The sequence below is a fragment of the Spinacia oleracea genome, chromosome 2 (assembly GCF_020520425.1).
Source record: "Spinacia oleracea cultivar Varoflay chromosome 2, BTI_SOV_V1, whole genome shotgun sequence".
Classification (NCBI taxonomy): Eukaryota; Viridiplantae; Streptophyta; class Magnoliopsida; order Caryophyllales; family Amaranthaceae; genus Spinacia; species Spinacia oleracea.
This window is the reverse complement of record NC_079488.1, coordinates 83221942-83247170: the sequence shown is the minus strand read 5'-3', so window position 1 is coordinate 83247170 and position 25229 is coordinate 83221942. Positions and strand designations below refer to the sequence as shown.

The 25229-nt window shown below is 38.1% G+C and overlaps 2 protein-coding genes across 2 annotated transcripts; both read right to left on the bottom strand.

Annotated features, from left to right (window-relative positions):
- Nucleotides 1–862: 862 nt before the first annotated feature.
- On the bottom strand, nucleotides 863–7295 carry LOC110793904 (uncharacterized). Its single transcript, XM_021998841.2, has 8 exons — nucleotides 7120–7295; nucleotides 4800–5996; nucleotides 4630–4695; nucleotides 3623–3767; nucleotides 3327–3545; nucleotides 2302–2503; nucleotides 1331–1526; nucleotides 863–1219 (listed from the first exon to the last, which is right to left on the bottom strand). The coding sequence occupies exons 2-8, from the start codon at nucleotides 5954–5956 to the stop codon at nucleotides 1105–1107; spliced, it is 2100 nt and encodes a 699-aa protein (XP_021854533.1). The 5' UTR covers nucleotides 5957–5996; nucleotides 7120–7295; the 3' UTR covers nucleotides 863–1104.
- An 11057-nt stretch (nucleotides 7296–18352) lies between these two features.
- Nucleotides 18353–25207, bottom strand: LOC110793903 (pyrophosphate-energized vacuolar membrane proton pump). Its single transcript, XM_021998840.2, has 8 exons — nucleotides 24818–25207; nucleotides 21561–22135; nucleotides 21079–21458; nucleotides 20646–20732; nucleotides 20225–20555; nucleotides 19582–19992; nucleotides 19088–19147; nucleotides 18353–18956 (listed from the first exon to the last, which is right to left on the bottom strand). Exons 1-8 carry the CDS (start codon nucleotides 25059–25061, stop codon nucleotides 18747–18749), a joined length of 2298 nt encoding a protein of 765 aa, XP_021854532.1. The 5' UTR covers nucleotides 25062–25207; the 3' UTR covers nucleotides 18353–18746.
- Nucleotides 25208–25229: the final 22 nt, after the last annotated feature.

The following is a 25229-nucleotide window of genomic DNA, read 5'->3' as shown; positions in this document are numbered from 1 at the left end:
GAAAATGGCGCAATTCCCCTCAATTTCCCCCCCCATTTGCTCCAGCTTTGGCGCTACTCACCAAAATTTTCGACCAATCAATTGTCAGGCACTATTCTGTACCCACATGGTATATGTAGCCTTTTCGATGTAGACATTGCTTTTTTAAGATTAACCTCGACACCAGAAGCAGAAGAAAACTTCATTAAAGCATCAAAGATCACAGAAAGTTGAAATCAGGGTTAAGCTCCAACTGTTTCATACACCTAGATAAATAAATAGGAAATTTTGTGAAACACTACCTTTAAGTTTGGTGGTTTTGTGAATTGCTACCTTATAAAAACATTTTTCAATTTAACTACCTTATAAGTTTGGTTTGTTTGACTAACACTACCATTTGACGTTTTTCGTTAATGTTTTCCGTCGTGTATTTCTTCTATTCTTTTAAATATCTCTGTTCATTTGTCATTTTGTGCGTTTGCCATATTAAATAACCGTTGTAGTGGAGTCCAAAGACGTAAAACATTAACAAAACACGGCAAATGGTAGTGTTGGTCAAACAAACCAAACTTATAATGTAGAAAAATATAATTTCCTTTTTAAAAGGTAGCAATTTACAAAACCACCAAAATTAAAGGTAGTGTTTCACCAAATTTCCAAATAAATACTCCATACCTATGACAAACAAATAAGAAAGACAAAAAACAAGGTAAAAGTTACAAAATAAAATTGAGTAAAAGTTATCCGATGTACAAAATTTATTATATACCTTGTACAAACAAGACCTTTTGCTTATTTTCTCATTAGTCATTACATTAAAATCACTTCTAAATTTCTCAAAGTTTGCACATTTAAACAATTTCGTATTTCTTGAGATACGAAGTTGAAGTAAAAAAAAAACATGGGACAATTTCATACAGATTCGTCACCCGTCCCTTCTTTGCTTAAGAATAACCGTGCTCATACAAGTATACAAGTCAATAAGTCATACAACTTTTTCTAACAATTCTACACGAAAGAATATTTCTTCATTGAGTGAGCTTGTTTTCTCCTCAAGTTTTTCAGTTTCCGACTACAGATGACTACAAATCTAGTAACTAATTTACAAAACAAAAAGGGACGACATTACTCGTCATCAACTCCAGTTTTTTGCTTCTTCCATTTGTATGCTGCCTCCAAGATCTTCAAATTGGTAGTTTGTGTTTCTTCAGGGAACATGTAATCGAAGTACTCCTCGAATCTGTTAAAAGTAATAGATTTGAGATTATTCAACACCAGAAGATCCAATTTGAAAGCATCACATGAACCAAAATGTGGGAAAAACTTGATACAATAAAATAGTTTCACATACCCTGCTGGACCATCCTCTGTCATTAGAGGCCGCCGCCTCTTGAGTTTCTTTGGCATCTTGGCTTGAACTGATGCAACATCGCCAATCACACCGAAGTCTTTCTCCATCTTTAGCCACTCATCCAAGAGCATAGCTCTCTCCTCTTTCAGCTCGGGAGCAGAAACTCTAAAGTGACTCAGGGCTTTATCGAAAATTCCTGTTACATGAAACAAAAATGTTTTAAGTACAAAAATTCAGCTCTGTAATTCAGTGTAGAGACTACAGATGTATACTGCTCTAATGAAAAAAAGGGGCTTGTACAGCTAAACATTAGTAATGCAGAACACACACAGCACAAAGTTAAAGTTTGTAGTTAGCATATCATAGCATAGAAAAGTTGATGCAGTATAACGATGAACTTCCTTTACCATTACCATAGCCTAAGATTTCACAATGCATATAGTATAGCTCTAATACGGAAGTTAAAGATGTAGTTCATTTATCACACTTCTTATGTATTACCATTACAAGAAGATCATACATTAGAAATAAAGCAGAAATTTAGTTCGCTTTCAAACTCTTAATTGGTGGAAACAAATATACATCAATCAATAACTACTAAAAGAGACAACTACTCAGAGAAGACATGCAATGAAGGCATCCACTTAGATGTCACTGCCAGTTTAAAGCTTTTTGCTTCGAGATTTTAAATATTACTCCCTATATTATGTAATACAGGGAACTTAAAACTTCTCATTCCTGTATCAATCACACTTATTTTGAAAAATGATGATAGAAGACCACAGAAGCTAATTTCTCTGTTTCCCAAAACTAGTATTCAAATTCGAATAAAACTGAACACAAAACTTGCAGAACAAGCAGTGTTAGGCAAGTCGCACACAGCTAGCTGGGTTGGTCTAAAACGTGTCAGGTATAGTGTCTTCATGAAAATGAAGCAGAGAAATGCATTAAGAGGACATCAAGATGCTTACGTCTAGCACGTTGTATACACAATGTCTTCTTTTCATGTAGAGCTTCTTGGAGTTCATCCTCTGGGATGTCATCCGCAGCAGAAGCTTCAAACTTTGCATAGCTGAGCCACACCTTCAAATGCTTTGTTCTGTCAAGCAATCTCTCATATAATGCTCTTGTATTTTCAAATTCTCCCTCTGCTATCTCAAAATCAATATATGCCTGTTACAATGCCGGAGTGTTATCATAATATTCAGATACGCAAGCCTCAAAAGAATACACGATAGATTTGGTAGGACACACTAAAGGAAGTTAACGATCTCTCAAGTCTGAACACTTGCCTAACATGATCAATACAAACATACTATTCAACTATTCTGAAGATATAATATAAAAGACATGCATAGGGCAGACTGCAGACAGTCTAATAGACTTATCTAGGGGCAGCGTTCCTATTGGGAATGCCAATATAATGCTGTATGAGTACCTTAGGGAATAAGTTGAGAGGAAGGAAAAGGAAGGTGAAAATCTATATATAGGGCATGATTGTAAGTAATGAGAAAATTATTGGGTGAATTTTACTTTGCATTAGCTTGTTGTTGGGAATGTCCAGCCAATTGATGCAATTACAATCGACTACCAAGTTTCCCCCAAGTTTTCTTCTTCCTCATTTCTACATTCCTAATTTTCACATCTATTACTGACTGAACAAGAAGAAACCCCAAAACTAAGCCCAAGCCACATATTCGCTAGAAGGTGCATAAAATAGTGGAATGAAACAATAAGAAACTGCCAACATCAAATTCTATCTGTGTCTTTCTAATTATAAGAACCGATTATGCTTTACGTCAGGACAAAATAAACAGTCATTGGACTATCAGAGAAAGTAGAATCTCAAATACATATAAGCAGCTAGTTAGCAATTGGAGAGCTAGTTTCAAACATCGAAAATCATATTATAAACTTAAACTATAACCCTTTAAGTGCATTTTATTTCCAACGAAAAAAACAATAGACATCCAAAAGAAAGACTGGGGTTAGTTACCTTCCACAATAATTCGGGCATATCCAATGCAGGTTGAGCTATGGCAAGCTCATAGATAGCCCTAGCTCTCTCTGTTTCGCACAAAGAACGCTCCAACTCAGCATACTTGGTCCACGCATAGCAATTCTCTGGCGACCACTCTAAATATTTCTCATATAGTTTCCTGCACCTATCTATGTTTCCCAACTGCAACTCTATTTCAATGTATGTTTTGAAAATCTGCTAGGGAAAAAGTTGTTAGAGCACGAACATATACAGTTGATAACTGTGCAAATGAAGTCCACACAAAATGTTACCTTATCTTTTGGAGCCCTCCCAATGGCATTGCCCAATATCTGACGTGCACCATTGAGATTTAATTCTCGTAACTCAAATTGAGCTGCCAAAAGCCAGATTTTTGCAAAGGAGAATTTGTCGTGAGGGATCAACTTAAGGGATTCCCTGAATAAACAAGGGGAACAGTTAGTACCCAAGACAACAGAAGTAAAGATGTAAAAATTTCAAACCCAGACCAATTTAGTTCAGAGAATAACTTCGGAGGGTGAGAAGTCGGAGATTACTTTTCTCCACATTTCATGAACTGACAAGTCATGTAAACTGAATTCAGGATACTTTTTAGAACAAATCCCTTCTGAGATATACTAGAGTTTGCACTGAGAAATCAATTTCTAAAGTCAAGGCAAACATGAACCCAAATACACTGTAATGAGCATCTTTTCCTTTTTTTTGGGGGGGGGGGGGGGGGGGGGGGGTTGTTGGTGGAGGGGGGATAAGAGTATAACTTTCACGGAAAATTAGCCTCCAAATCGTTCATGGTCAGTATATATACACCAGCTTCAGATAGCCACCAGTAGCAGTAGAAGTCTAGAAATGCAGCTTCTAAACGAACTGATGTGCGGAATAAATCTTTACACAAATACATAATTTTAAATTAAACCAACAGAAATAAAACCTAAAGTAACACCTAGAGAGGACGACCTAATTAATCCCTACAGGGAAGGTATTAAACATGCTGATCTGGCACACAAAAATAGAAGTGATATAGTCAAACAAAATGATGTAAAATCATACATGATTATATATTGCATCCTAAATTAAGCATATGTGGGTTAATTCTTTCCTGTAAAGCGAATGTCATCAGCAACTAAATAAGACAAATAATGCTGCATTAGACGCATGACGCATCAGCTATACTTCTCCCATAGACAAATCTGAAAAAGTGCACACACCTCTCACATTCGCCCAGCAGAGTTCATGATACTACATCACACTAGTGTTAATGAAGTAGCCAGAAATGAATTACCTGTATACCTCTCTTGTTCGCTCCATATCTTGTGCATCAAGTTCTTCATACAAAGCATAATTGATCCTAAAAATCATACAGAAGATGGTCAGCATTCACTGCTTTCTCAACAGAAACAGATAATTTTGAAATTATATTCTGTTAAAACAAGAAACTTTATCAATGCCTACCACAAGTAAATATAACGCTGCCAGTAGCGTTTCTCCTCAGCTGGAGGAACATTGGCTATTGCCCTCTCATAAACTTCTCTCACTCTGTCTTTGACACCCACACTTTCTTCCAACCGAATGTAATCAAACCAAGTGTCATAGTTAAGGGGATTCTTTCTAACTTCTTCCTCATACTGAAATCTCCTTTTTCCCACAATGGCATCATCAATACCCTCCTTGTCCCCATACTGCTTCTCAAACGCAACAAACTTCTTATAAACTTCCTCTGCTCGTCCTTTTGGTATATGGTCCAATGCAAATTTATAGATGCACCTAGCACGTTCTGTCTCCTTGCACCTTTCCTCAAACTGTGCAAAAGCCACAAACAGCAGCTCTGCTTCTTCATCATCTGCCAACTTGTCGACTGCTCTCTCATAGCAATTCCTAGCTCGAGCAATTTCCCCATTTTTCATTTCAAACTTAGCATAACGAATCCACGCATCAACTTTAGGATGACACTGCAAAAATTTCTCGTATATTCCCCTGGCACGGTCAATCTCATTGTAACGCAACTCGAACTTAATATAGGAGCGCCATCCTTGCTGATCAGGCTGCCACTTCATCCATCTCTCAAAAACTTGCCTAGCACCAGCCACATTGCCAAGCATCTCCTCCATGTGGATATATTTATACCACAGTTGATCCACTCTTGGTAGCAAAGAGACAGCACGATCCCACACATTCCGAGCATGGTTTACGAACTTATTCTTCATCTCCATGTCTGCATATTTCAGCCATAAGCTGTGATTCCTATAATCAACCTCCAAAGCGCGCTCCCAAACCGAACGAGCACGTTTGAAGTCCTTCTGTGACTCCTCCCATTGAGCATACTTGACCCATACACTAACGTTCCACCGTACCCTACGGATTAAATCCTCGAATTCCTTGCGTTTCCGGAGACGGTAGTCTGCAAGCTCAGTTGAATCGGTAATCTTTTGCTTAGGTGGGCGTATCTCAGATTCTTGGCGTTCCCGAGCTTCGCGCAGGATTTGCTCTGCAGTGATCTGTATAGGAGCAGGAGTTTTGTTCTTGACTCTGGTGGATCGAGGAAGCTTTACTTCTGTTTCTTTCTTTGTGAGGAACCCTAAGTTAGGGTCCGACTCCTTGTATGAACCCATAGTCGCTGTTTTGCTTCAGCTCACGATATATATGTTATAACTGCAAAATTTGAAAAACCACAGGATGTATGAGATGTAATGTCAGAAATATATGGATATGTGTGTATATATATATATATATATAAGAAAATAGGAATGTATAGTACATCTAGAAACACAGTGTTTCCCATAAAGTTCTCAACCTTAACACTTTTACAGACTACTTGAAAGTACGATTAACATTGTGTTTGGGAAATTGCACCTAATTTCGCCCTTCACACATCGAAAATAGAAGAAGTTGTAAATCTCTTCCTTTTTTTAAGCATGCTTTCATACTATGAAACTAAACAAGCAACAGTTAAAACCATTATTCCAACAATTCTACTATCTATAAAACACAGACGAGTCCAAATAATTGGACTTGAGGATGCGAGTACAAGATAAAACAGAGTAATAGACCAATTACAAAACACGAAATCCAAAACTGACAATCATACTCTTTAAATTTGAAGATGATGAAAGGAGCTAAATCCCATTACACCGTCAAACTAAAGCTCATCAGTCATCACATTCAAAGAGGCAAAGCTAACTATACCTAAATGGCTTAATACAGCCATACAGCTGAAGTAAACTAATACTCCGTAACAAAAACACCCATAAACCGAAGTTATCAAAACTCACCAAGTCGAAATTCAACACACTTCACTGTAAGGCTAACCAACTATAACAACAGCGATTGAGCTAAAACTCGGGGACGCTGTGCCTCTTAAATAGAACCAAAAACTTATCCCTTGATTTGAAAAAAATGTTGCTTCACCATAATGCATCTAAAAATCAATTACAACCCTAAAAATAAATTAGAACCCTGGCATTTACCAAAACACCTCGACATAACAAGGTAGGCCACCCCTTGATTCCCCAAATCGAAGGTAATGCAATTATGGAAACAAAACCAAACCCGCAAATCATAAATTCTAACACTATCACAACAACAACTAGTACATTGTTTCATTGATAAACTAGTAACCAGACCATCAATAAACGCAAAGAATAATACGAGATTTAAGAATGAACAGAATATATTGTTCGCATCAGAAAATTACAAATTTTGAATCGATAAAAAAACAAATAAAATCAACTGAAAAATCTTTCAAAAATTCGAAACAAAATAAGCAGGACTTTACCGAAAATAGCGCAGCAGAGGAGGAGAGGTGGTTGAAAGAGGCGTTGCCGATTAGAGGTGGTTGGCAGAGGCGCCGCCGAATAGAGGTGGTTGAATGGTTGATTGTGCTTTTGTTGGAGGGTTTTAAGAGAAGGAGGAAGAAGAAGGACTGCGCGATTTGGAAAACTCAATACTCTGTATTTGCATCAATCTCATCCGTACAATCTTTATGGGCAATTCAGAAGGTGGACCATGGTGCACATAGAGCTACGTGCATCAAAAGAAGAACATGAGTATTTTTTTTATTTAGGTTTTAATAAATAGTAAAATAATAAATTATTTTTATAATAAAAAAGTGAAATATTATATCGCATGTTCTTTTGCCGTAATGTCGTGTTCTTTTACTTATGCACACATGTTCTTTTGGTGCACGTAGCTCTATGTGCACCACGGTCCATAGTCCACGAATTAATCTCTATGATATAAGTGAACAGTTAAGTTATTATCATAAAACCATTTTTTGGTTTACTTGAAATAGTCTATTATATCCTTGATAATTAAAAAACAAATTTTTGAAAAATAAAAACAAAAAGACTTACCATATAAATATTAAATGCATTCTTTACGGTTATTAGTTAAAATTGACGGGACTGTTATTGATACTTCATTGCACCAATCATCTTCTTTTATGGATTTTTTCGATAAAACCACCTTTTAAAGTTGCAGTTTTTGAAATAACCATCTTATATGTTTTTTTTTTTAAATAACCACCTTAAACTTTCTTTTTTTTATGAAATCACCACCAAATGTTAACGGACGTCCAAACATCCGTTAGTGGGGCCCACAACCAACGACCAAAATTTGTTGTCCCTCCATTTTCACTCGATACTCTCTTTCTTCTCCTTCTTTACTGTTATTTTCATCTTCCAACCAATTTCTTCTTCCTCATTATTGCTTTTCACGCTCTCCCCTCATTTATTCTCTGTAATTTTAGTCCTCAACCCCACAATTCGAATATCTCTCTCCTCCATCTCTGTCAAATGCTCATTGGCAAGAAACATAGATAATGCACAAAGGCACATGCCTTCTTTATGTACCTCAACCCAACTCTAAATCTTACTAACTATACTTTCCTTAGACTATGGAGAATGCAATTAAAGTATTAAACTATAACCCTAATCTCAAATTTTTTGATTAATTAGTAAAAAAAAATCCGCTTTTGTTGATTGGTAACCCTAAAAAATTGATTTCTTGAAATTGTTGCAATTTGATTAAACTATGAATTTGGGCGTTTGATTTATTAACTATTAATTGAGTTTAAATTCCTAAATCAAAAAACCTCCAAATTCTACAATTGAAGAACCCTAATTCCAATTTAGCACAAATTACCTGTTTAAGAACGCATACCATGTTGATTTGGGGGAAGTACCAAAATTTTCTTGCTGTTGAATTGTACTTGAAAAATTGGGAGAGAAATAGATTTAATTTGCAGAATTTTGATAAAAAAAAAAAATTCGACAGAGGTTTGTTAATGGAGGAAGGGTTCATGGAGAGGAAGAAGGAAGGAAAAGAGGAGGGAAAAAGAACATGGTTGTTGGTTTTGGGTCCCACTAACAAAAATTTGGACGTCCGTTAACATTTAGTGGTGATTTCATAAAAAACGAAAGTTTAAGGTGGTTATTTTTAAAAAAAAAAACATATAAGGTGGTTATTTCAAAAACTGCAACTTTAAAAGGTGGTTTTATCCAAAAAATCCTTCTTTTATTAATCAACTTCATCATCTTCACTCATTAATCATCACCAACATAGACACCATGAAACCAACGTAAATAACAATATTATCACTAGTATGTGCCCGTTTTTTTAGTTTTAGCACCCGGTTCACCCTTAGGGTTAATCCGGATTCGGTGCGAGTTCTGGGTAGATAGGTTCCAATCTCCTCCCAATTATTGTTATGGGGGATAGAACACGGGGTCCTCCCTACCAAATTCAGCCCCAGTCACCACTGAACCAACAGACAATTGGTACTAGTATGTGCCCATACTAGTGCACGAAATATGAAAAAACTCTTAAACGATAATGTTAATTACGGAGTACAATGTTTATTATTTGGCAATATCAAAACGTTTCTAAATATTGTATGCCCTTATGCAAAACATAAACCCGAAAGTACGAAACTATCCAAAATTAAGTTATAGATTCATGACTCGTGAGAGTCTAAAAAAGTGTGAACATATTGTCTACCTTCTCTAGCCCGAATAATCCTAATCCGCAAATCTTGATATTCACATTGGTCACCCTACATGGTTCGAGCATTCCGAAACATCACAACATATGGATTTACACTGTCAAGCATTTTTGTAGTCCTTCTATATAGGAGTATGGCGCTTATCATAGAAGATTCAGATCCATCTATCACAAGCATGTTATTTTACTTCATTATCAATGTCATAAATGTATAACTACGCAAACTTTAGCAAATTCCTTGGCTCTGGGATTAAAGATCCAATATTATGATGATTACTACCACTTATGCGGAAGATATAGGGGCCACTTGTGGAAATAATGCCATTGGTCCAAGTATGCATTTAATGGTAAGTCTAATAAATGCGGTTCAGTATTAATTAACAAGTTAATAATTCAGTGAGATCAAGTGAACTGTATGTCTAGCTAGAGGCCGCTTCAGTTCAAGTGGAATTAATGATATTAATCCACAGCTTACTCTTGACTGAACCCGTAGGGTCACACAAATAGTATGTAAACGGATCAAGTATTTAATGGCATTAAATACTCCATCTATGGATATTCGGAATCGACGGATCTTGGTTTCAGTGGGAGCTAAGATCGTCAAAGGAAAATAATGAATACACCGGAAACGATGATATTACAGGAAACGGAAATATGGATCGTATTGGAAATATAAATATTATCCAAGTCGTAGATGTTGCCGGAAACGGAAACATGGTACGTATCGGAAAATATTATCGGAATCTGAAATATTGCCGGAAACGGAAATATTGTCGGAATCGGAAATATTATTGAAATCGGAAAATAATTCCGGAAACGGAAATATTAAATATTTGTTCGAAACGGAAATTAATTCCGGAATCGGAAATGTTAAATATTGTTCGTATCGGAAATGAATTCCGGAATCGGGAAATTAATCGGAAGCGCGTCGTACGAATTAGCATCGGACGAGACTTGCTAGACGAAGGCCCAGCACGAAGCCAGGCCCGCGTCCAGCAAGCCAGCGTGCCACACAAGACAACCAAGGCCACGCCAGGCCCAGCAGGCCAAGGCTACCAGCATGGCTGCGCGCGCAATGGGGTGCGAGCATGGCTGCTCGCGTGGGCTACGAGGCTTGCGTGGGCTGAGCGTCCGCAAGGGCTTTGCGCGGGCATGGCCTACGCGCATGCGGGCCATGCTCGTGTGTGTGTGTGTTTGTGCTTCCACACAAATCCTAAGTCAAGTAGGATTCGATTAATGATTGATTTCCTAATCCTAATAGGATAAATTAATTAAATAGAGTTTTAATTAAATTCTAATTAACTAATTAGAATTCTAATAGGATTCCAATTTGTTTTCCATACCCCTATAAATATGTGATCCTAGTTCACAATTTATACACAAGTTTCAAGTATTCAAAGTGAGTTTTTTTTTTCCTAAGTTACCTAAAATAACGAAGCATGAGAGGTGTGGATTGAGGTTTTGGAGCCCTCACATTCCACGCCACTCTAGCTTTATTAATATTGTCTACCTTCTATAGCCCGAACATATTGTCTACCTTCTCTAACCCGAATAATCCTAATCCGTAAATCTCGATATTCACATTGGTCACGCAACATGGTTCGAGCATTCTGAAACATCGTAACATATAGATTTACACTGTCAAGCATTTTTGTATTCCTTGTATATAGGATTGTGGGGCTTATCATAGAAGATTCAGAACCATCTATCACAGGGATGCAATTTTGCACTGCATTATCAATGTCATAAAAGTACAATTATACAAATTTTAGCAAGTTTCTTGCCGTTTGGATTAAAGACCCAAATTTTTGATGATTACTACCACTTATGCGGAAGAAATAGGGGCCTCTACCGTCATTAACGGTGTTGTCAATTATTTTTACCGCCCATAGACATGAATGCCAACAAAGAATTAAATGTTTCTCTGAAATGGTGATTCAACAAAAGGGACTTGAATACCTTCATTTTATTTCTCATTACCTTATACATTATTTGAATACCTTAATACCCTCACTTACCCACTTGTATTTTTATTTTAATAAAATTAACTCACCCTCTTTAAACTCTGTGCCTGTCAACTGCACCATTTATTATATATGGATTGACTATGTTATTTTTTCTAGTCATATTAACCACACGTAACTATAATCCTTTTAATCCCAAACTAAGCCAGATTTACTAATGTTTACTTGTCTATGGTATTAGTGATCATGTTTTAGTTAGACTTAAATGTTTCTTTGAGAATAATGTACCCATTTAACAAAATTAACAATTAAAAAGGAACCAGAGGCAAGAGCTGCAGTGATCAACAAAGTGGCAACTACTTCAAATGCATCTCAGATAGTGTTTGGTACGCTATTTAGGAGGCCATTCAAGTTTCAAAGGACCTGAATGTGGCAGAAGACTCTTCTTCGAAGGCAAATGACTTTGCTCCTTTTATTGTTAGCGGTTCAACCATGGATAATCCGATTACCATTGATGAAATGGAAGATGGAGAAATCATCAACAATTAATTCTCCCAAGTGCCTTAGTAATGTTTCATCTTTTGACTTATATAGATAACCATGATTTTTTTTTTTGGCCTCAATGTTTATCTAGGTTATTGGAATATTTTGTAGAAGGGAGGTGTGATCTTATCGTTATTTGCTTCACTAGAAGGGAAGTTGGTTTTGTACAGAACCTACCTTAATGTTTTGTGAATATAACCGTATTTTCATGTGTTAAAAAATCTATCTATACTTGTATACCAAGATTAATCAAAGGACATCTAACTCAATTTTTTTTAGCATAAGCTTCATTCTTTCTCCCCTTTCTAAGACTTCTTTTTCAATCTTCAATAATCTATGCACAATTACTCGTCTTTCCGCCAAAAAAATTAATAGGATTGATGACTTGTGTACTTGCACCTTTTTTTTTTTTATACTGGGTAACTAAGAGTACTCCCTTGAAAAAACACTCTAAGGGTATGTTTCAATTCTTCTTCGATGGTTGAAAATGCGATTTGCTCTCAAAAATGTCTTGGAGGCCATTCAAGTTTCAAAGGACCCGAATGTGGTAGAAGGCTCTTCTTCGAAGGCAAAGGACTTTACTCCTTTTGTTGTTAGCGGTTCAACAGTGGATAATCCGATTACCATTGTTGAAATGGAAGATGGTGAAATCATCAACAATTAATTCTCTCAAGTGCCTTAGTAGTGTTTCACCTTTTGGCTTGTATAGATAACCAGGATTTTTTGTGGCATTAAGGTTTATCTAGGTTATTGAGATATTTTGTAGAAGGGAGCTATGATCTTATCGTTATTTGCTTCACCAGAAGAGAAGTTGGTTTTGTATCAAACCTACCTTAATGTTTTGTTAACATAATCGTCTTTTCATGTGTTAAAAAATCTATGTGGTATAATGGTATACCAAGCTTAGTTAAAGGACATCTAACTCAAAATTTTAAGCATAAGCTTCATTCTTTCTCCCCATTCTAAGATTTCTCTTTCAATCTTCAACAATCTATACACAATTACTCGCTAACAAAATTAATAGGTTTTGCTGACTTGTGTAATTGCGTATATTTTTATACTTGGTAAACTAAGAGTATTCCCTTAAAAATATATATATAAGGGTGTATTTCAATTCTGTTTCAATGGTTGTGACAGGGTAAATCGCACTCCTATCAAAGATAAACCTAACGTTCACCAACTAAAAATATAGCAAGGGAAGTAGGGATCGTATCCACAGGAAAACAATGTTCTTTCTACTACTAATCAACACGTCTAGACTATTGGTAACAAGGAAATAGGTTTGGTTTGTAAATTAAAACTAAGGCAATAATTAAATCGGAAAATAACAGTATTAAGAGAATATAGGGTAATGGTTCACCACAAATGCAGACCAGGATTGGACAACGGACCATAACAATCAATCAATAACCATAACTAGGAAAACATGCATCTCACAAATCTTATGAATTTCTTAGGAAATTATAGCTAGCAGGCTCTCGCTATGTACTAGAAACAATCCCTATCTAATAGCCACATATCAAGAACATCAGATTTATACCTCTCGGCGCATAATCTAAGATTCATCAAACTCAATCAAAATAGTCCGACCGAACCTTAATGACGAACAATCAAAACAAGCTATAGAAATCATAATCAAACATCAATAATTCAATCCAATCCAATCTCAATTATACATTCATGGATCCCCTAAACCCTAGAATAATAAACTACTCACACATGCTAAACATAAAACAAATAATTGATAATAATGAGAACACAATTCTAAGCAATTAATAAAACAATAAAGATAATTGGAATTAATTAATAAAGTTGAGAATGAAACAATACCTAAATGAATAACAAGGGAAGAACTAAAAGGTTAGAACTTTGAATTCAATATAAAACTAAGTAATTGCAATATTTGAGAGAATAAAATAAGCTAAGTGTTTAAACTAAGAAAATTAAATGCTGAAAATAAGATGTCCCACTAAAAATATAAGGCTTAGTATTTATAGTTTGCCCAAAATACAAGCGAAAACCAGAAATAAAGTAAGCGAAAAAACGCTGGAGGTTGGCGTCGCTCTATCGGGCAGACGGTCGGCCGATCCGGGCTTTCTTCTCGACAAACAGGTCGATCAGGCGAAATTCAGCACGATCGGGCGGATGAAAATGGCTCCATAGTGGCTACAGGGTGGGCTCCCGATGGGCACCGGGCGAAGCCCGCCCGATCAGGCGCGCGTTGAAACTGGCATACGGTCTCTTTTCTCGCCCGATTTTCTCTATTCGCCCTCCAATCGTAGGGCGATCAACAATATTCACCGTTCTTCACTCATAGCACCAAGTCTAACTCTCGGGGATCAATCTTAAGCATCATAGGCTCCCAAGGGTCGACCATGATCATCCCGAACCTACTCGGGAACCGTGTAGTGGCCCATATCATCGTGAAACGAGCCTAAAAAGCCCAATTTCTCATTAAACGAACCTGAAATCCAAGGCACACTCACAACACAAATTAGTACTAAAAACGGCTCCTAAGAGCTCATTTGACGCAGAAAAGTACTAAGGGACGGGGGTAAAAACTCTATATAAAATACACATATCAAACTCCCCCAAGCTAGATCTTTGCTTGTCCCTAAGCAAAGAAATCATCGACGAATACATAAATCAACTTCACCCCAAACACACCTCAAAACAATGGATACGATTCAAGGTAAAATCCAACAAGCATGCATCAATGCCAACCAATCAAATCCACTTGACCACAAATCTTCCCTAACAATCGTCACACAGAGCGAACCACGAGTGCACAATGGAATTTAAGACTAGTGCTCACACACTCTTCACTCATTTATGTGGCGGGTAAAAGATGTACCCGTTCGCTCTCCTCCCAATATGTATGTGAATAATGCCGTCCCAAACTCATAACACTCGTGTGTTTAAAAGTACATGCACTCAACCTAGTAGTCGACTCGAAATATGTCATATCATAACTTGCATTGATAAACAACTACTTTCACATTAATACGACTCAATGCACAAAGGTCGGAAGGTCTTCAAAGCTTGTAATGTTAGGCTTAGGTAAGGGTGTGGTAGATTTGGGTAAAAAGTGAGCTTAAAGCCTTGGCTTTGGGAGAATAAATCCTAACAAAACATGATCAACCACAAATGATAACCACAACTCTCCCACTCAACACATGATGAACAACAAATGAACTACACCATACTTTCTTGCCTTTTTTTCACAATTATAACCAATCACTCATAAAGATAGAAAAATTACAACACTTGAGTGAATTCATGCTTTGAAAGTTTCCGAGCCTAATGAATTTTATTCTTTTTCTTTTCTCATTTTTTTTCTCTTTTTTGGAGGCCTTCACCTTTTCCATCCTTCTCATCTCTTTCTCTCTTCATTATTTTTTTCTCTCCCTTTTTTTTTCTTTTTTTTTTCAAACAACAACCAAGATAAGAAGAATTCCTTATTTCTTTTTCAACACCCAATTTGTGCTCAAAATGTAGCACATTACAACTCCCTCACCTCACTTACTATTAGCTCCCCCAATCTAGGCTGGGACTAGTAACCAATGGGGCTTTCATGGGCTTGTAATATGGCTAGTCACCGAATAAAGGGGCACAAGCAACAACATGGGTAGAAAAGAGGGAACAAATGTATCTGATTTCATCTGAAGGCTACCTAGATAGAAGAAACGCCTTCGTGCTCCTTAATGTGCAAAAACATTATTAACAGTTGCAAACCAGTACTCAAAATCAATGACATACCAGGAAGCTATCACACATTCCTAACCAAATCAACTAACCAAGCACCAAGTCCACAAATAGTTTGTCAAAGTTGACTCAAGGCATCAAAGTAGTCAAATATCAAATCATGGCTAACATATCAACATTGCTCGTCATCAAATATCAAGAATCAAAACAATATTCAATCGAGGGGCACAGGGAAGCATGATTTTATATTCATCGTAACGTATTTTTGTATTGTTTTTTTTTTCAAAAGCGGTAACCTCACCAAAGCAATAAATACACAAAGCGGTAAAAAGGAGAAATAAAAAAGAAAACATACCCAATATATACATGGGAATGAAACACCCCCCAAGCTAAATCGGACAATGTCCTCCCTGGCTCAAGGGGTACCAAACCATCATCATCATCACTGATGGCCCTGGTCATCATCATCCACATCATCACCACGTCCACCGTGACCGCTGGGGCCCTCTCCATACCCACCATAGTAGTGGGTGGGTGTGAAGGTGCCCATGGCACCGGGAACTCCATATCCCTCCGCGGGATATCTGAACCAAGAAGGGTGTTGGGCATCATGAGGCACATAGCCCTTCCTGGCGAAATGATCATATTTGGGGAACATAGCTCGCTGGTGACACTCTCAAAGTGATCGAATCTGATCTCGAGCCTATCCAAACGTTCCTCAATAGAGTGTTTCTCCCCCTCTAGAGCTGGACCACCCTGTGGTCTCCCCTCTCTCACGACGTCCCCTTCGAAAGTAGGTACGGGGCTCGGGCTGTGGCTCGGGCTCCTGCTGCTGGGCTATGTGCTCACCCACATATAGGTAATGTGCCTGGCCAGGTCTAAAGCGGGTGCGGTCCTGTGGGTCAGGTAAGGTGAAAAGCCTATCCCCCCCAAGCATCCAGTACATGGAACCCGGGCGGAGTAACTGATGCTCACCTTGAAGGCGGCAGAGTGAAGCAAAATAGGTCAAATTCAGCAAGTTACTCCCAAAATCGGTGTTTGGTTGGCCTCAACAAAGTTCACCGTGACCATGGTAATGTGAGTGATTAACCCACCAATGGTAATGCGGGTTTTATGTGGACTAATGGCCACCGATTTGAAGTGCGGAGCCATGTGGTGAGCCAAATTCATTATGTATCTCCCATCCCCCTCAAGCACATACCCACCAAGAATCTCTAGTTCTGTGCTCCTAACATTCTGAGGCTCATCCCTCCCAAAAATAGTAAAGCCCAAGAATCTAAAGAAGACAATGGGGACGGGGTGTTGAACCCAGGAAGCATGTAAGTGTTGCATACTAGGGGGTGCATAGTTCCCGGTCAATTTGCCCCACATAGTAGAATTGTTATGGGCACTCCCACCTTGCCTCTTGTGTTCAGTTGATAGTCCAAAAATCCTACCAAAATCCCTAATACTCAAACGAACATCTCGATTCATTAATCTAAAATACACAACTGTGAGGTCCCTATAACCAGTTTTATCTACCTCAAAAGAACTCAAGAATTCAAGCGCCAATCTCCTAAAGGTCAAACGCAACATGCTACACATATCCTTCATCCCGACACCATAAAACAATCTTTTGACATCACCCTCAATTCCCATATCATGTTAAGATTGTTACAAATAAAACGAGTAGGAATTACCACTCTCAATTTGAGGTGGGCGAGTCGATCACGTTGCCCCTCCGAGGTGAGAATGATTTCCGAGAAGTCCGGGTCGGATTTGATTTGCTGTGGTGGCGGTGGTGGTGTCGGTTCACGAGCTCGGCGATGGGCTGTAGGGGGAGATTGTTGTGGGTTCAGCCAACTTTGTGCATAAGTAATGTTAATACTTGTACTTGTGTTTTAAGTGGAATCTCAATGCTCCACTTATTGTTGTGGCCAAAAAATGGAATAAGTTTGAAGCTTCTTTGAGAAGCTTAGGGTTCCTTTGACTTACTGAGAGTCTGAGATGCAGCAAATGAGTCTAAAAGAAATCATAAAACACACACAAAAGGAGATGAAATAACGAGAAAGAAAAAGAGAAGAAAGGTGTTCGTAGCTTTCAAGACAGTCTTCACGAAACTTTCGTTTGCCGGAGTTTTAACCGTCGGATCGTGTTGATTTTTGATCAGCTTGTTGGGGACACATAAGGCCTCATTTTAAGTGGTTGGATCATTGTTATGAGCTCTTGTTTTTCCGTGGTCGCAGCTGGGCAGAACCTATGAAATTGGGTGATATTCTTCATCTTTTATCTCTTAATTGTTGATCCCTTGTGTATGGAAGTGTTGGTGGGTTGCTAACCTTTGTAATTTTATATGACTGATTTGGGTATTTTTCCCCTCAACTTTGATCATAATAAGAGAAGGTTATAAGGGTGGACTCCTCACAAATCTCGTGGTTTTTACTCTTCATATCGAATGAGTTTTCCATGTATCATGTGCGTTGATTGCATTTTGTTCTTCCTCATTTGATTATCCGTTGCTGCCCATTATTGATTGAGTGTTGGGTTGTTTATTTGGTGGATTATTTATGGTGTATTGGAGTTGTATTATTTGGTTAATTGTCTTGTAAATGATCCTTGTGGGTAATTAATATACTACTCGAGTCCTATCACTTAGTACGCTCAATCTAACACGAACAACAGATTTGTACCGTAATTCATCCAATTGAAACAGTTAACACGAGACAATCTGTTGATTCCCACATTAGTGTCAAGTGTTCATACTGCATAACGAGGATCATTGCACTAATTAATAATATGGGATGACGGCGAATGATCTGTAAGAATATTGTGTTCACATAAACTCAAAACAGATTCTCTTTGACGAACACAAAAACCTTCTAAGATGAAAAAGGATTATGCCCTAAACAGGTTTGCAAAATGATTACATTACAACTACAGATCCCGGTTCTTACATAAAAAAAATGAATAATGTTGACCATATAACTCTATTTAACCAAGACTGACCCAAATTATCATCATCATCAACAACAATCTCCTACCCGGCCCTTGGATACAAAAGCCAGGACAGAGCCGTCCCTCAGCCTTGTCCTCTAACGATGTTCAAAAATTGTGCGATAAAATTTTAAAAACCACCGAATTTGTAGGCGACAAAATGGGGCAGAAATTACCGCGAACTTCCTCCCTCCCTCTGTTGCCCTGTTGTTTTTGTTTAGGAGAAGATCTTGAAGAGCAGACCACCGTGGGTAGCGAAGAAGGGGGCAAACACTAGTGACTCAACAGCCATAAGCTTGATCAGGATGTTGAGTGACGGTCCAGACGTGTCCTTAAGAGGGTCACCAATGGTGTCACCAATCACCGCTGCCTTGTGTGCATCCGATCCCTTAGGGCCGAGTGTCCTTGCGTGCTCAGAAGCACCAGCCTGCAGTTTATGACCCAGTTGATATCATTACAATTAATTAAAATGAACTCATTGCATAGACAGCAGGGTTTTTTTTAGAAGATTTTCGCGATATGAAGTGGAAGGCAAAAGCAAGGGCATCGATTGCTTACCTCGATGTATTTCTTGGCGTTGTCCCAAGCACCACCAGTGTTGGATGCAGAGATAGCAATCTGTAATGCAAGAGAAGCGTAAGGATTGTCTTCTGAAACACGGCAAAATAATATACATGCATGCCGATACCAGTTAGTTAGACCTGGCTAAAGAAACCCAAACCCAAATACCCGAATTCCATGTTCCGACTTTTACTGAACCAAATTTGACTTTTTCCAAACAGTTATATGATAACTAAAAAAGGTAAAGTTATAAAATAATAGGGTAGCTGATAATGAATCCCAACTCAAAAGACTCATCACCAGAATATACCCGTTCGAGTTAGTCAACCGACCATCACAGCACATAAGCAGAAAATAAGTCAAAACATTATACCTAACTATGTCAAAAATGAAATAAGGTCATCATTTCCAACTCCAGTAAGACGCTCTTCCTTATTTTTAATCTTTTGAATTGGAATTTACCAAATTGTAAAATCAGGACATATTCTTACCTGTACACCGGACACAAGAGAACCAGCAAGAACACCGGAAAGAGTCTCAACACCAAATAAGGTTCCGACAATCAATGGTGTCAACATGACTAGAGCACCAGGGGGAATCATCTCCTTGATGGAAGCATCAGTGGAGATCTTGACACAGTTAGCATAGTCAGGCTTGGTAGTGCCTTCCATCAAGCCAGGCATTTCTTTAAATTGCCTACGGACCTCTTCAACCATCTTCAAAGCTGCACTTCCCACACTCTTCATGGTCATGGCAGAGAACCAGTATGGAAGCATGGCTCCAACAAGAAGACCAATGAAAACTTTTGGGGTCAAGACATCGACAGTTGAGATAGCTGCACGGCTCACAAAGGCACCAAAGAGAGCAAGAGAAACAAGAGCTGCAGAACCAATGGCAAAACCCTGAAAAGAGGAACAAAAAGTTGGTAAGAGAAGATCATTTTTTGGAATAAAAAAAAACTCAAAGCTGATCATAGATGGGTGGCCCATGTGACCATGGTGTTAACCCAGCTGGTTAGTAGGGTTGAAGCCCGAAACACATCCTAAGCCTCGGACAACCCCATATTTGATCAGCCATCTATTGATTATTGATTATCCTGAAGAATTATGCTCCAAGTTATAAAAAGTGCAGGACCTTTCCAATAGCAGCGGTTGTGTTTCCAGCAGCATCAAGGGCATCGGTTCTCTCGCGGATCCTGTGGCTCATACCAGCCATCTCAGCAATACCTCCAGCATTATCACTGATGGGGCCATATGCATCAATAGCTAATCCAGTAGCGATGGTGCTCAGCATGCCAAGAGCAGCTACAGCAATACCATACATAGCTGCAAAGCTAAAACTAACAAATATACTGACGGCGATGGCGAAGATGGGTATAATGACTGATTTGTAACCCAAAGCCAGGCCAAAAATAACGTTTGTGGCAGCTCCAGTTCGGCAAGAATCAGCAACATCTTGCACGGGGCTACAGTTGTGGATAAAAAATATCAGAGTTAACCCAAAAAATTACTGTAGCAAGTAGACCATAAGAAAAGTTAGTTGCCGAGATAGATACCTGTATGCATTACTAGTGTAGTATTCAGTAACAAATCCAATGATGAGCCCAGCCCACAAGCCAACTGAAACACATAAGAACAATTGCCTGCACGTTTAAAGAGAAGCAATTAGTATTGATACCAATTGAACAAAGAGACCACAATACTATGAACCTACTCCTTTTTACCCCGTTAGTAGGAGAGGATCAGAATCATATCCAGTCGTACTATGTGAGGAAGGACGTTAAGGTGGTGGAATTATCCACACAAAAGTCAAGCCCAAACAAAATTGATACACACACTATGACTACTTGTATGATGTGGAAAATCGAAGCAAGTACAAATACTAGGGATAAAAAGACGGTAAAGTTATTGCTATATAAAAGAAGTTTTGGTTCAGAGCATGCTAACAGTATGATGTAAGAGAGGGAAAGAGTAGGAAAAGCTGCTTACCAGTTCTTCACCTCCCTCTGAGCCCCGAAATCAAAAATGGTAAATGAAGAAGGAAGGGCAACCCATGAAACAACTGCAACTGCAACAGTCATTAGAGCAGTGGAGATGACTAGTTGCTTCTTGAGTGCAGGCTCAATCTCCTTAACAGCCTTGATCTCGAAGAAGTCAGTTGCAAATAAGGTTGTGATCAAACAAACAAGAATACCCACAGAGCTGATGATCAGTGGGTACAATATTGCAGTAAATTCATGGTTGATCCCAAAGGAGGAAATTGAAGCCACAACTAGAGCAGCACAGGATGACTCAGCATAGGATCCAAAGAGATCTGAACCCATACCAGCGATATCCCCAACATTGTCACCAACATTGTCAGCAATAACCTAGAAATTTAGACACCCATGTAAGTCCCACAGCTTAAACATACAAAGAACTCATTCAAGTTAAAAACAAAAAATATCAAACACTCCACAAAAAAGGCTTACAGCTGGATTCCTGGGGTCATCCTCGGGGATGTTTTGTTCAATTTTACCGACAAGATCAGCACCAACATCAGCAGCTTTTGTGTAAATACCTCCACCAACTCTGCCAAAAAGGGCCATGGACGATCCTCCAAGACCATAACCAGTGATAGCCTCAAAAAGACCTTCCCAGTCATCACCATAGTAAATCTTAAAGAGCAGGATAGTAATGTAAAGCACCAAAAGACCATTTGCAGCAAGAAGGAAGCCCATGACAGCTCCAGACCTGAATGCTACAATGAAAGCTTTACCAACACCCTTTCTAGCCTCTAGTGTTGTTCGTGCATTTGCATATGTGGCAATCTTCATCCCAAGGAAACCAGAAGCCAAAGAGGTGATAGCACCAAGCAAGAAGGCCACAGTGCTGAAGACAGCAGTGGCAAGTGCAGGTTTGCAGTCCTTGGTTTTGTCATAGGTGCACCCCTGGCTTTTTGTACTGAATCCCTCCACAGATCCAAGGAAAAGGAATATCAACACGGCAAAAGCAATCATGAAGACACCAACATACTGGTACATGGTAAAAAGGAAGGAGGTTGATCCTGTAAAAGCAAAGCACAAAAGGTTATCGACTAATTGTTACAAGGAAATAGAGTGGGTGACTAGGTGGAGGGATTCGCTAGACTTGGACAGCACATTAGAAGAATGATCTATTAGGAAAAGAATTCAGATACATAAGGATCTTTCCCATAACCAGCCATTGTCAAAGAAATTGGCCACTCAATCTATAATTAAAGAACCAGCCATTGTCATCCAGCATAAAGTGAAATAAGGTATAGGTACATGCTATGTTACTTTGACACTCTGGTTGACGGAGGGTGTCAGGTTTCAATCCTCCGACTCGACATAACACCCAAATATATAGTGGCCTTATATAAAGTGTAATACATCTAGAGTGTCTGATCCTCCGATCCCTTGTCGGACACGACACCCAAATAAGAGTGTGAGCAACATAGAGTATAGGAAAATATTGTCCACTGATAAAGCTAAATCGTGATTAAAAAATGACAGTGCAACCAGAAGAACCACCACAAAACTCAAAAGAACCTATAAGTACAAGATTCAATGCGCTATTTGGTCAGGTTTTCTTTCACACAACATTGACAACGACACTTTCATCACACACACACCAAACGGAATAATATGGCATACCAACCAGAAACTAGTCACCAAATTCCACATTTTAAAACAATACTCGTAAAACATTGAAACTAGAATAGGGGCAGCTTAATATCATACAATCAGCAAGAAGCTATACATGAACAAGAAAGTATTTGAAACTACTTGGTCATCCTGGAAGCAGGACGCATCGCTTAAGCAAAGCATTGATTACTAGCCACAGTGTTCCACAAAGATATGTCTTAGTTGTTGAGAGGATTTCCCAAAAGCCCCCACCTATACAGAGGGGGTTAAAGACAACACTAAGACTCTAACATCAAGGCCTAGAACACAATATAACCCACACTCCGTTTAACACAGAGTCTGGTATCCACGTAAAACAAAACCTCAAAAAAAGAAAAAGGAAAAAAAAAGTAAGGCTACCTGGAAAAAAATACCACAAAAAGATTGAAGAATAATATAATGATTAAACTAGTCCTAAATAGGAAGGGGGAATAAACAAATGACTAAAACACACTACCAGTACAAGGCCGACCATCACAAGCCTTACTGTCCCCCTTTTCCCAGTGATGCCGCTAAAACAAGATCACGAGCAGCTGTTTCACAATATATTAGTCCTGAGCCAGTTCACACTTGCACAAGTTCACTAGAAAAACAAATCCCAACTGCACAAACATGATGCCATACGGAGCAAATGTGCATATTTTAGACCTAAAAAAGAAAGTGACAAAAGGCCTTGAATTGCAAGTCTGCACACCATGTGCAAAACATTAAAGATATAATTAAACATCAGATCTAAATTGAGAACTCCTAGGATTTGACAATATTATATAACTAATTTTACCATACTGCAATCTCATAGTGGCACACTATCCCCACATTCGTGGGCATCAGGCCCAAAATCAGCATAATCATGATCAAAACAACATGACTAACAAACAATTACAGCACAGCAACCTAGCAACTCCGAATCTTTTCATGCATCCTAAAACTTACTGACTTAAACCATAGCTTATTGAACATTTCCCTACATAAAGTACAACCAAGATTACCTAAAAATCAAAATATCCCCCACAAAAATAAGCAAGTCCTGAACTATAAATTCTATAATCAACTATCATTAGAACAAAAGCAAGAACAACATATACTATAACCTATGCAGTTAGATCTGGAAGACAAAAGTAATAAAAAGTCAAAATCAAAAGGTTGACAGAACAAGCATATTAAGCTGTTGATAATATTGAAATAAAACTTCACAAATTATGTACTTCACAGTTTCCTACAGGATTCGAATCAAGTATGCCAAATAAAAAGATGCAACCATTTTAAATTAACTCTCAAAAGAGTGAGCTACTACACTATAGAGCAACTAAATGACAATGACAAACTCGAAAGCTTTCCGCTCTTCTGTTAACCCAAAAATTCAACCGAAATGACAATGCAGCTAAAAATGTGTGAGCTACCAATAAATCTAACAGCAATCAAGCAAGCCATATAATATTACCAAATTATGCTGTTCCGAGTAATAAAATAAATCTATTCAATCGCGGCCTTGCAGGTTAAAGGGGGAGTCCTTTCCCCACTAACTAACAATTGTAGAGTCCAATTCTACCTAAGCATCAAAATCACAAACCAAATCTAACAAAATAATACAGGCATTTTAAAATTCCAAAACTAGTACTCCGTATTAATCAAAAAGGAAAATTCAAACTTTAGTGCTTAAATATATAATTAAAGCTCGATCAAATCCACCAATTATTAAAATTATAAGCATTTAAATATGAACCCAAATCAAAAACATGCATTTAACCTCAAATACACGAATCACTGGTAAATAAAACTCCCAACTTCGATTTAATCAATAAATGTCAAGCAAATGGGGAGAAAAACACAAAATTAATGCAACCCATTTTGATTTAATCTTTTGACACATTCAAATGAAAAAGAACCCAGTATTTCAAATCAATCAATGTGCGAAAACCCCCAACAAAATTAACAAAATAATCCAAATCAAACCAAACAAATTAGATCAAAACAAACCCAGAAAAATAATCAAACATAAATCTCAATTTAATACCAAAACAAAAATGAAAAAAATAATACACCTTCGGAAATAGCGTTCTGAATCTCAGCGCATTTTTCAACAACACTTTGGTCATTAAGACCTTCTTCTTCTTCAATCAAATTCTCAGAAACCCCGTTCTTATTATTGCTACTTCGCTCAGAATCAGAGGAAACCTTAACCTGAGCAACGATGTACCATTGAACCAAAGAGAATACAATTCCAATTACCCCACAAACTGGAATCAATATCTCTGTTCCGAGATCTGGAAGAAGAACAACACCCATATCTTAATTAAATTTTTTTTCCCCTGGGTGAAGAAGATAAGGAGAGAGAAAATGGAGGGTTTTGGGGGAGAAAGGGAGGAGGAGGAGAAGAGGAGAGGAGTGTGAGAAGTATGGGATTGTTTTTATAGAGAGAAATGGAATTTAATGGGATAGGGATTTTTTAATTTT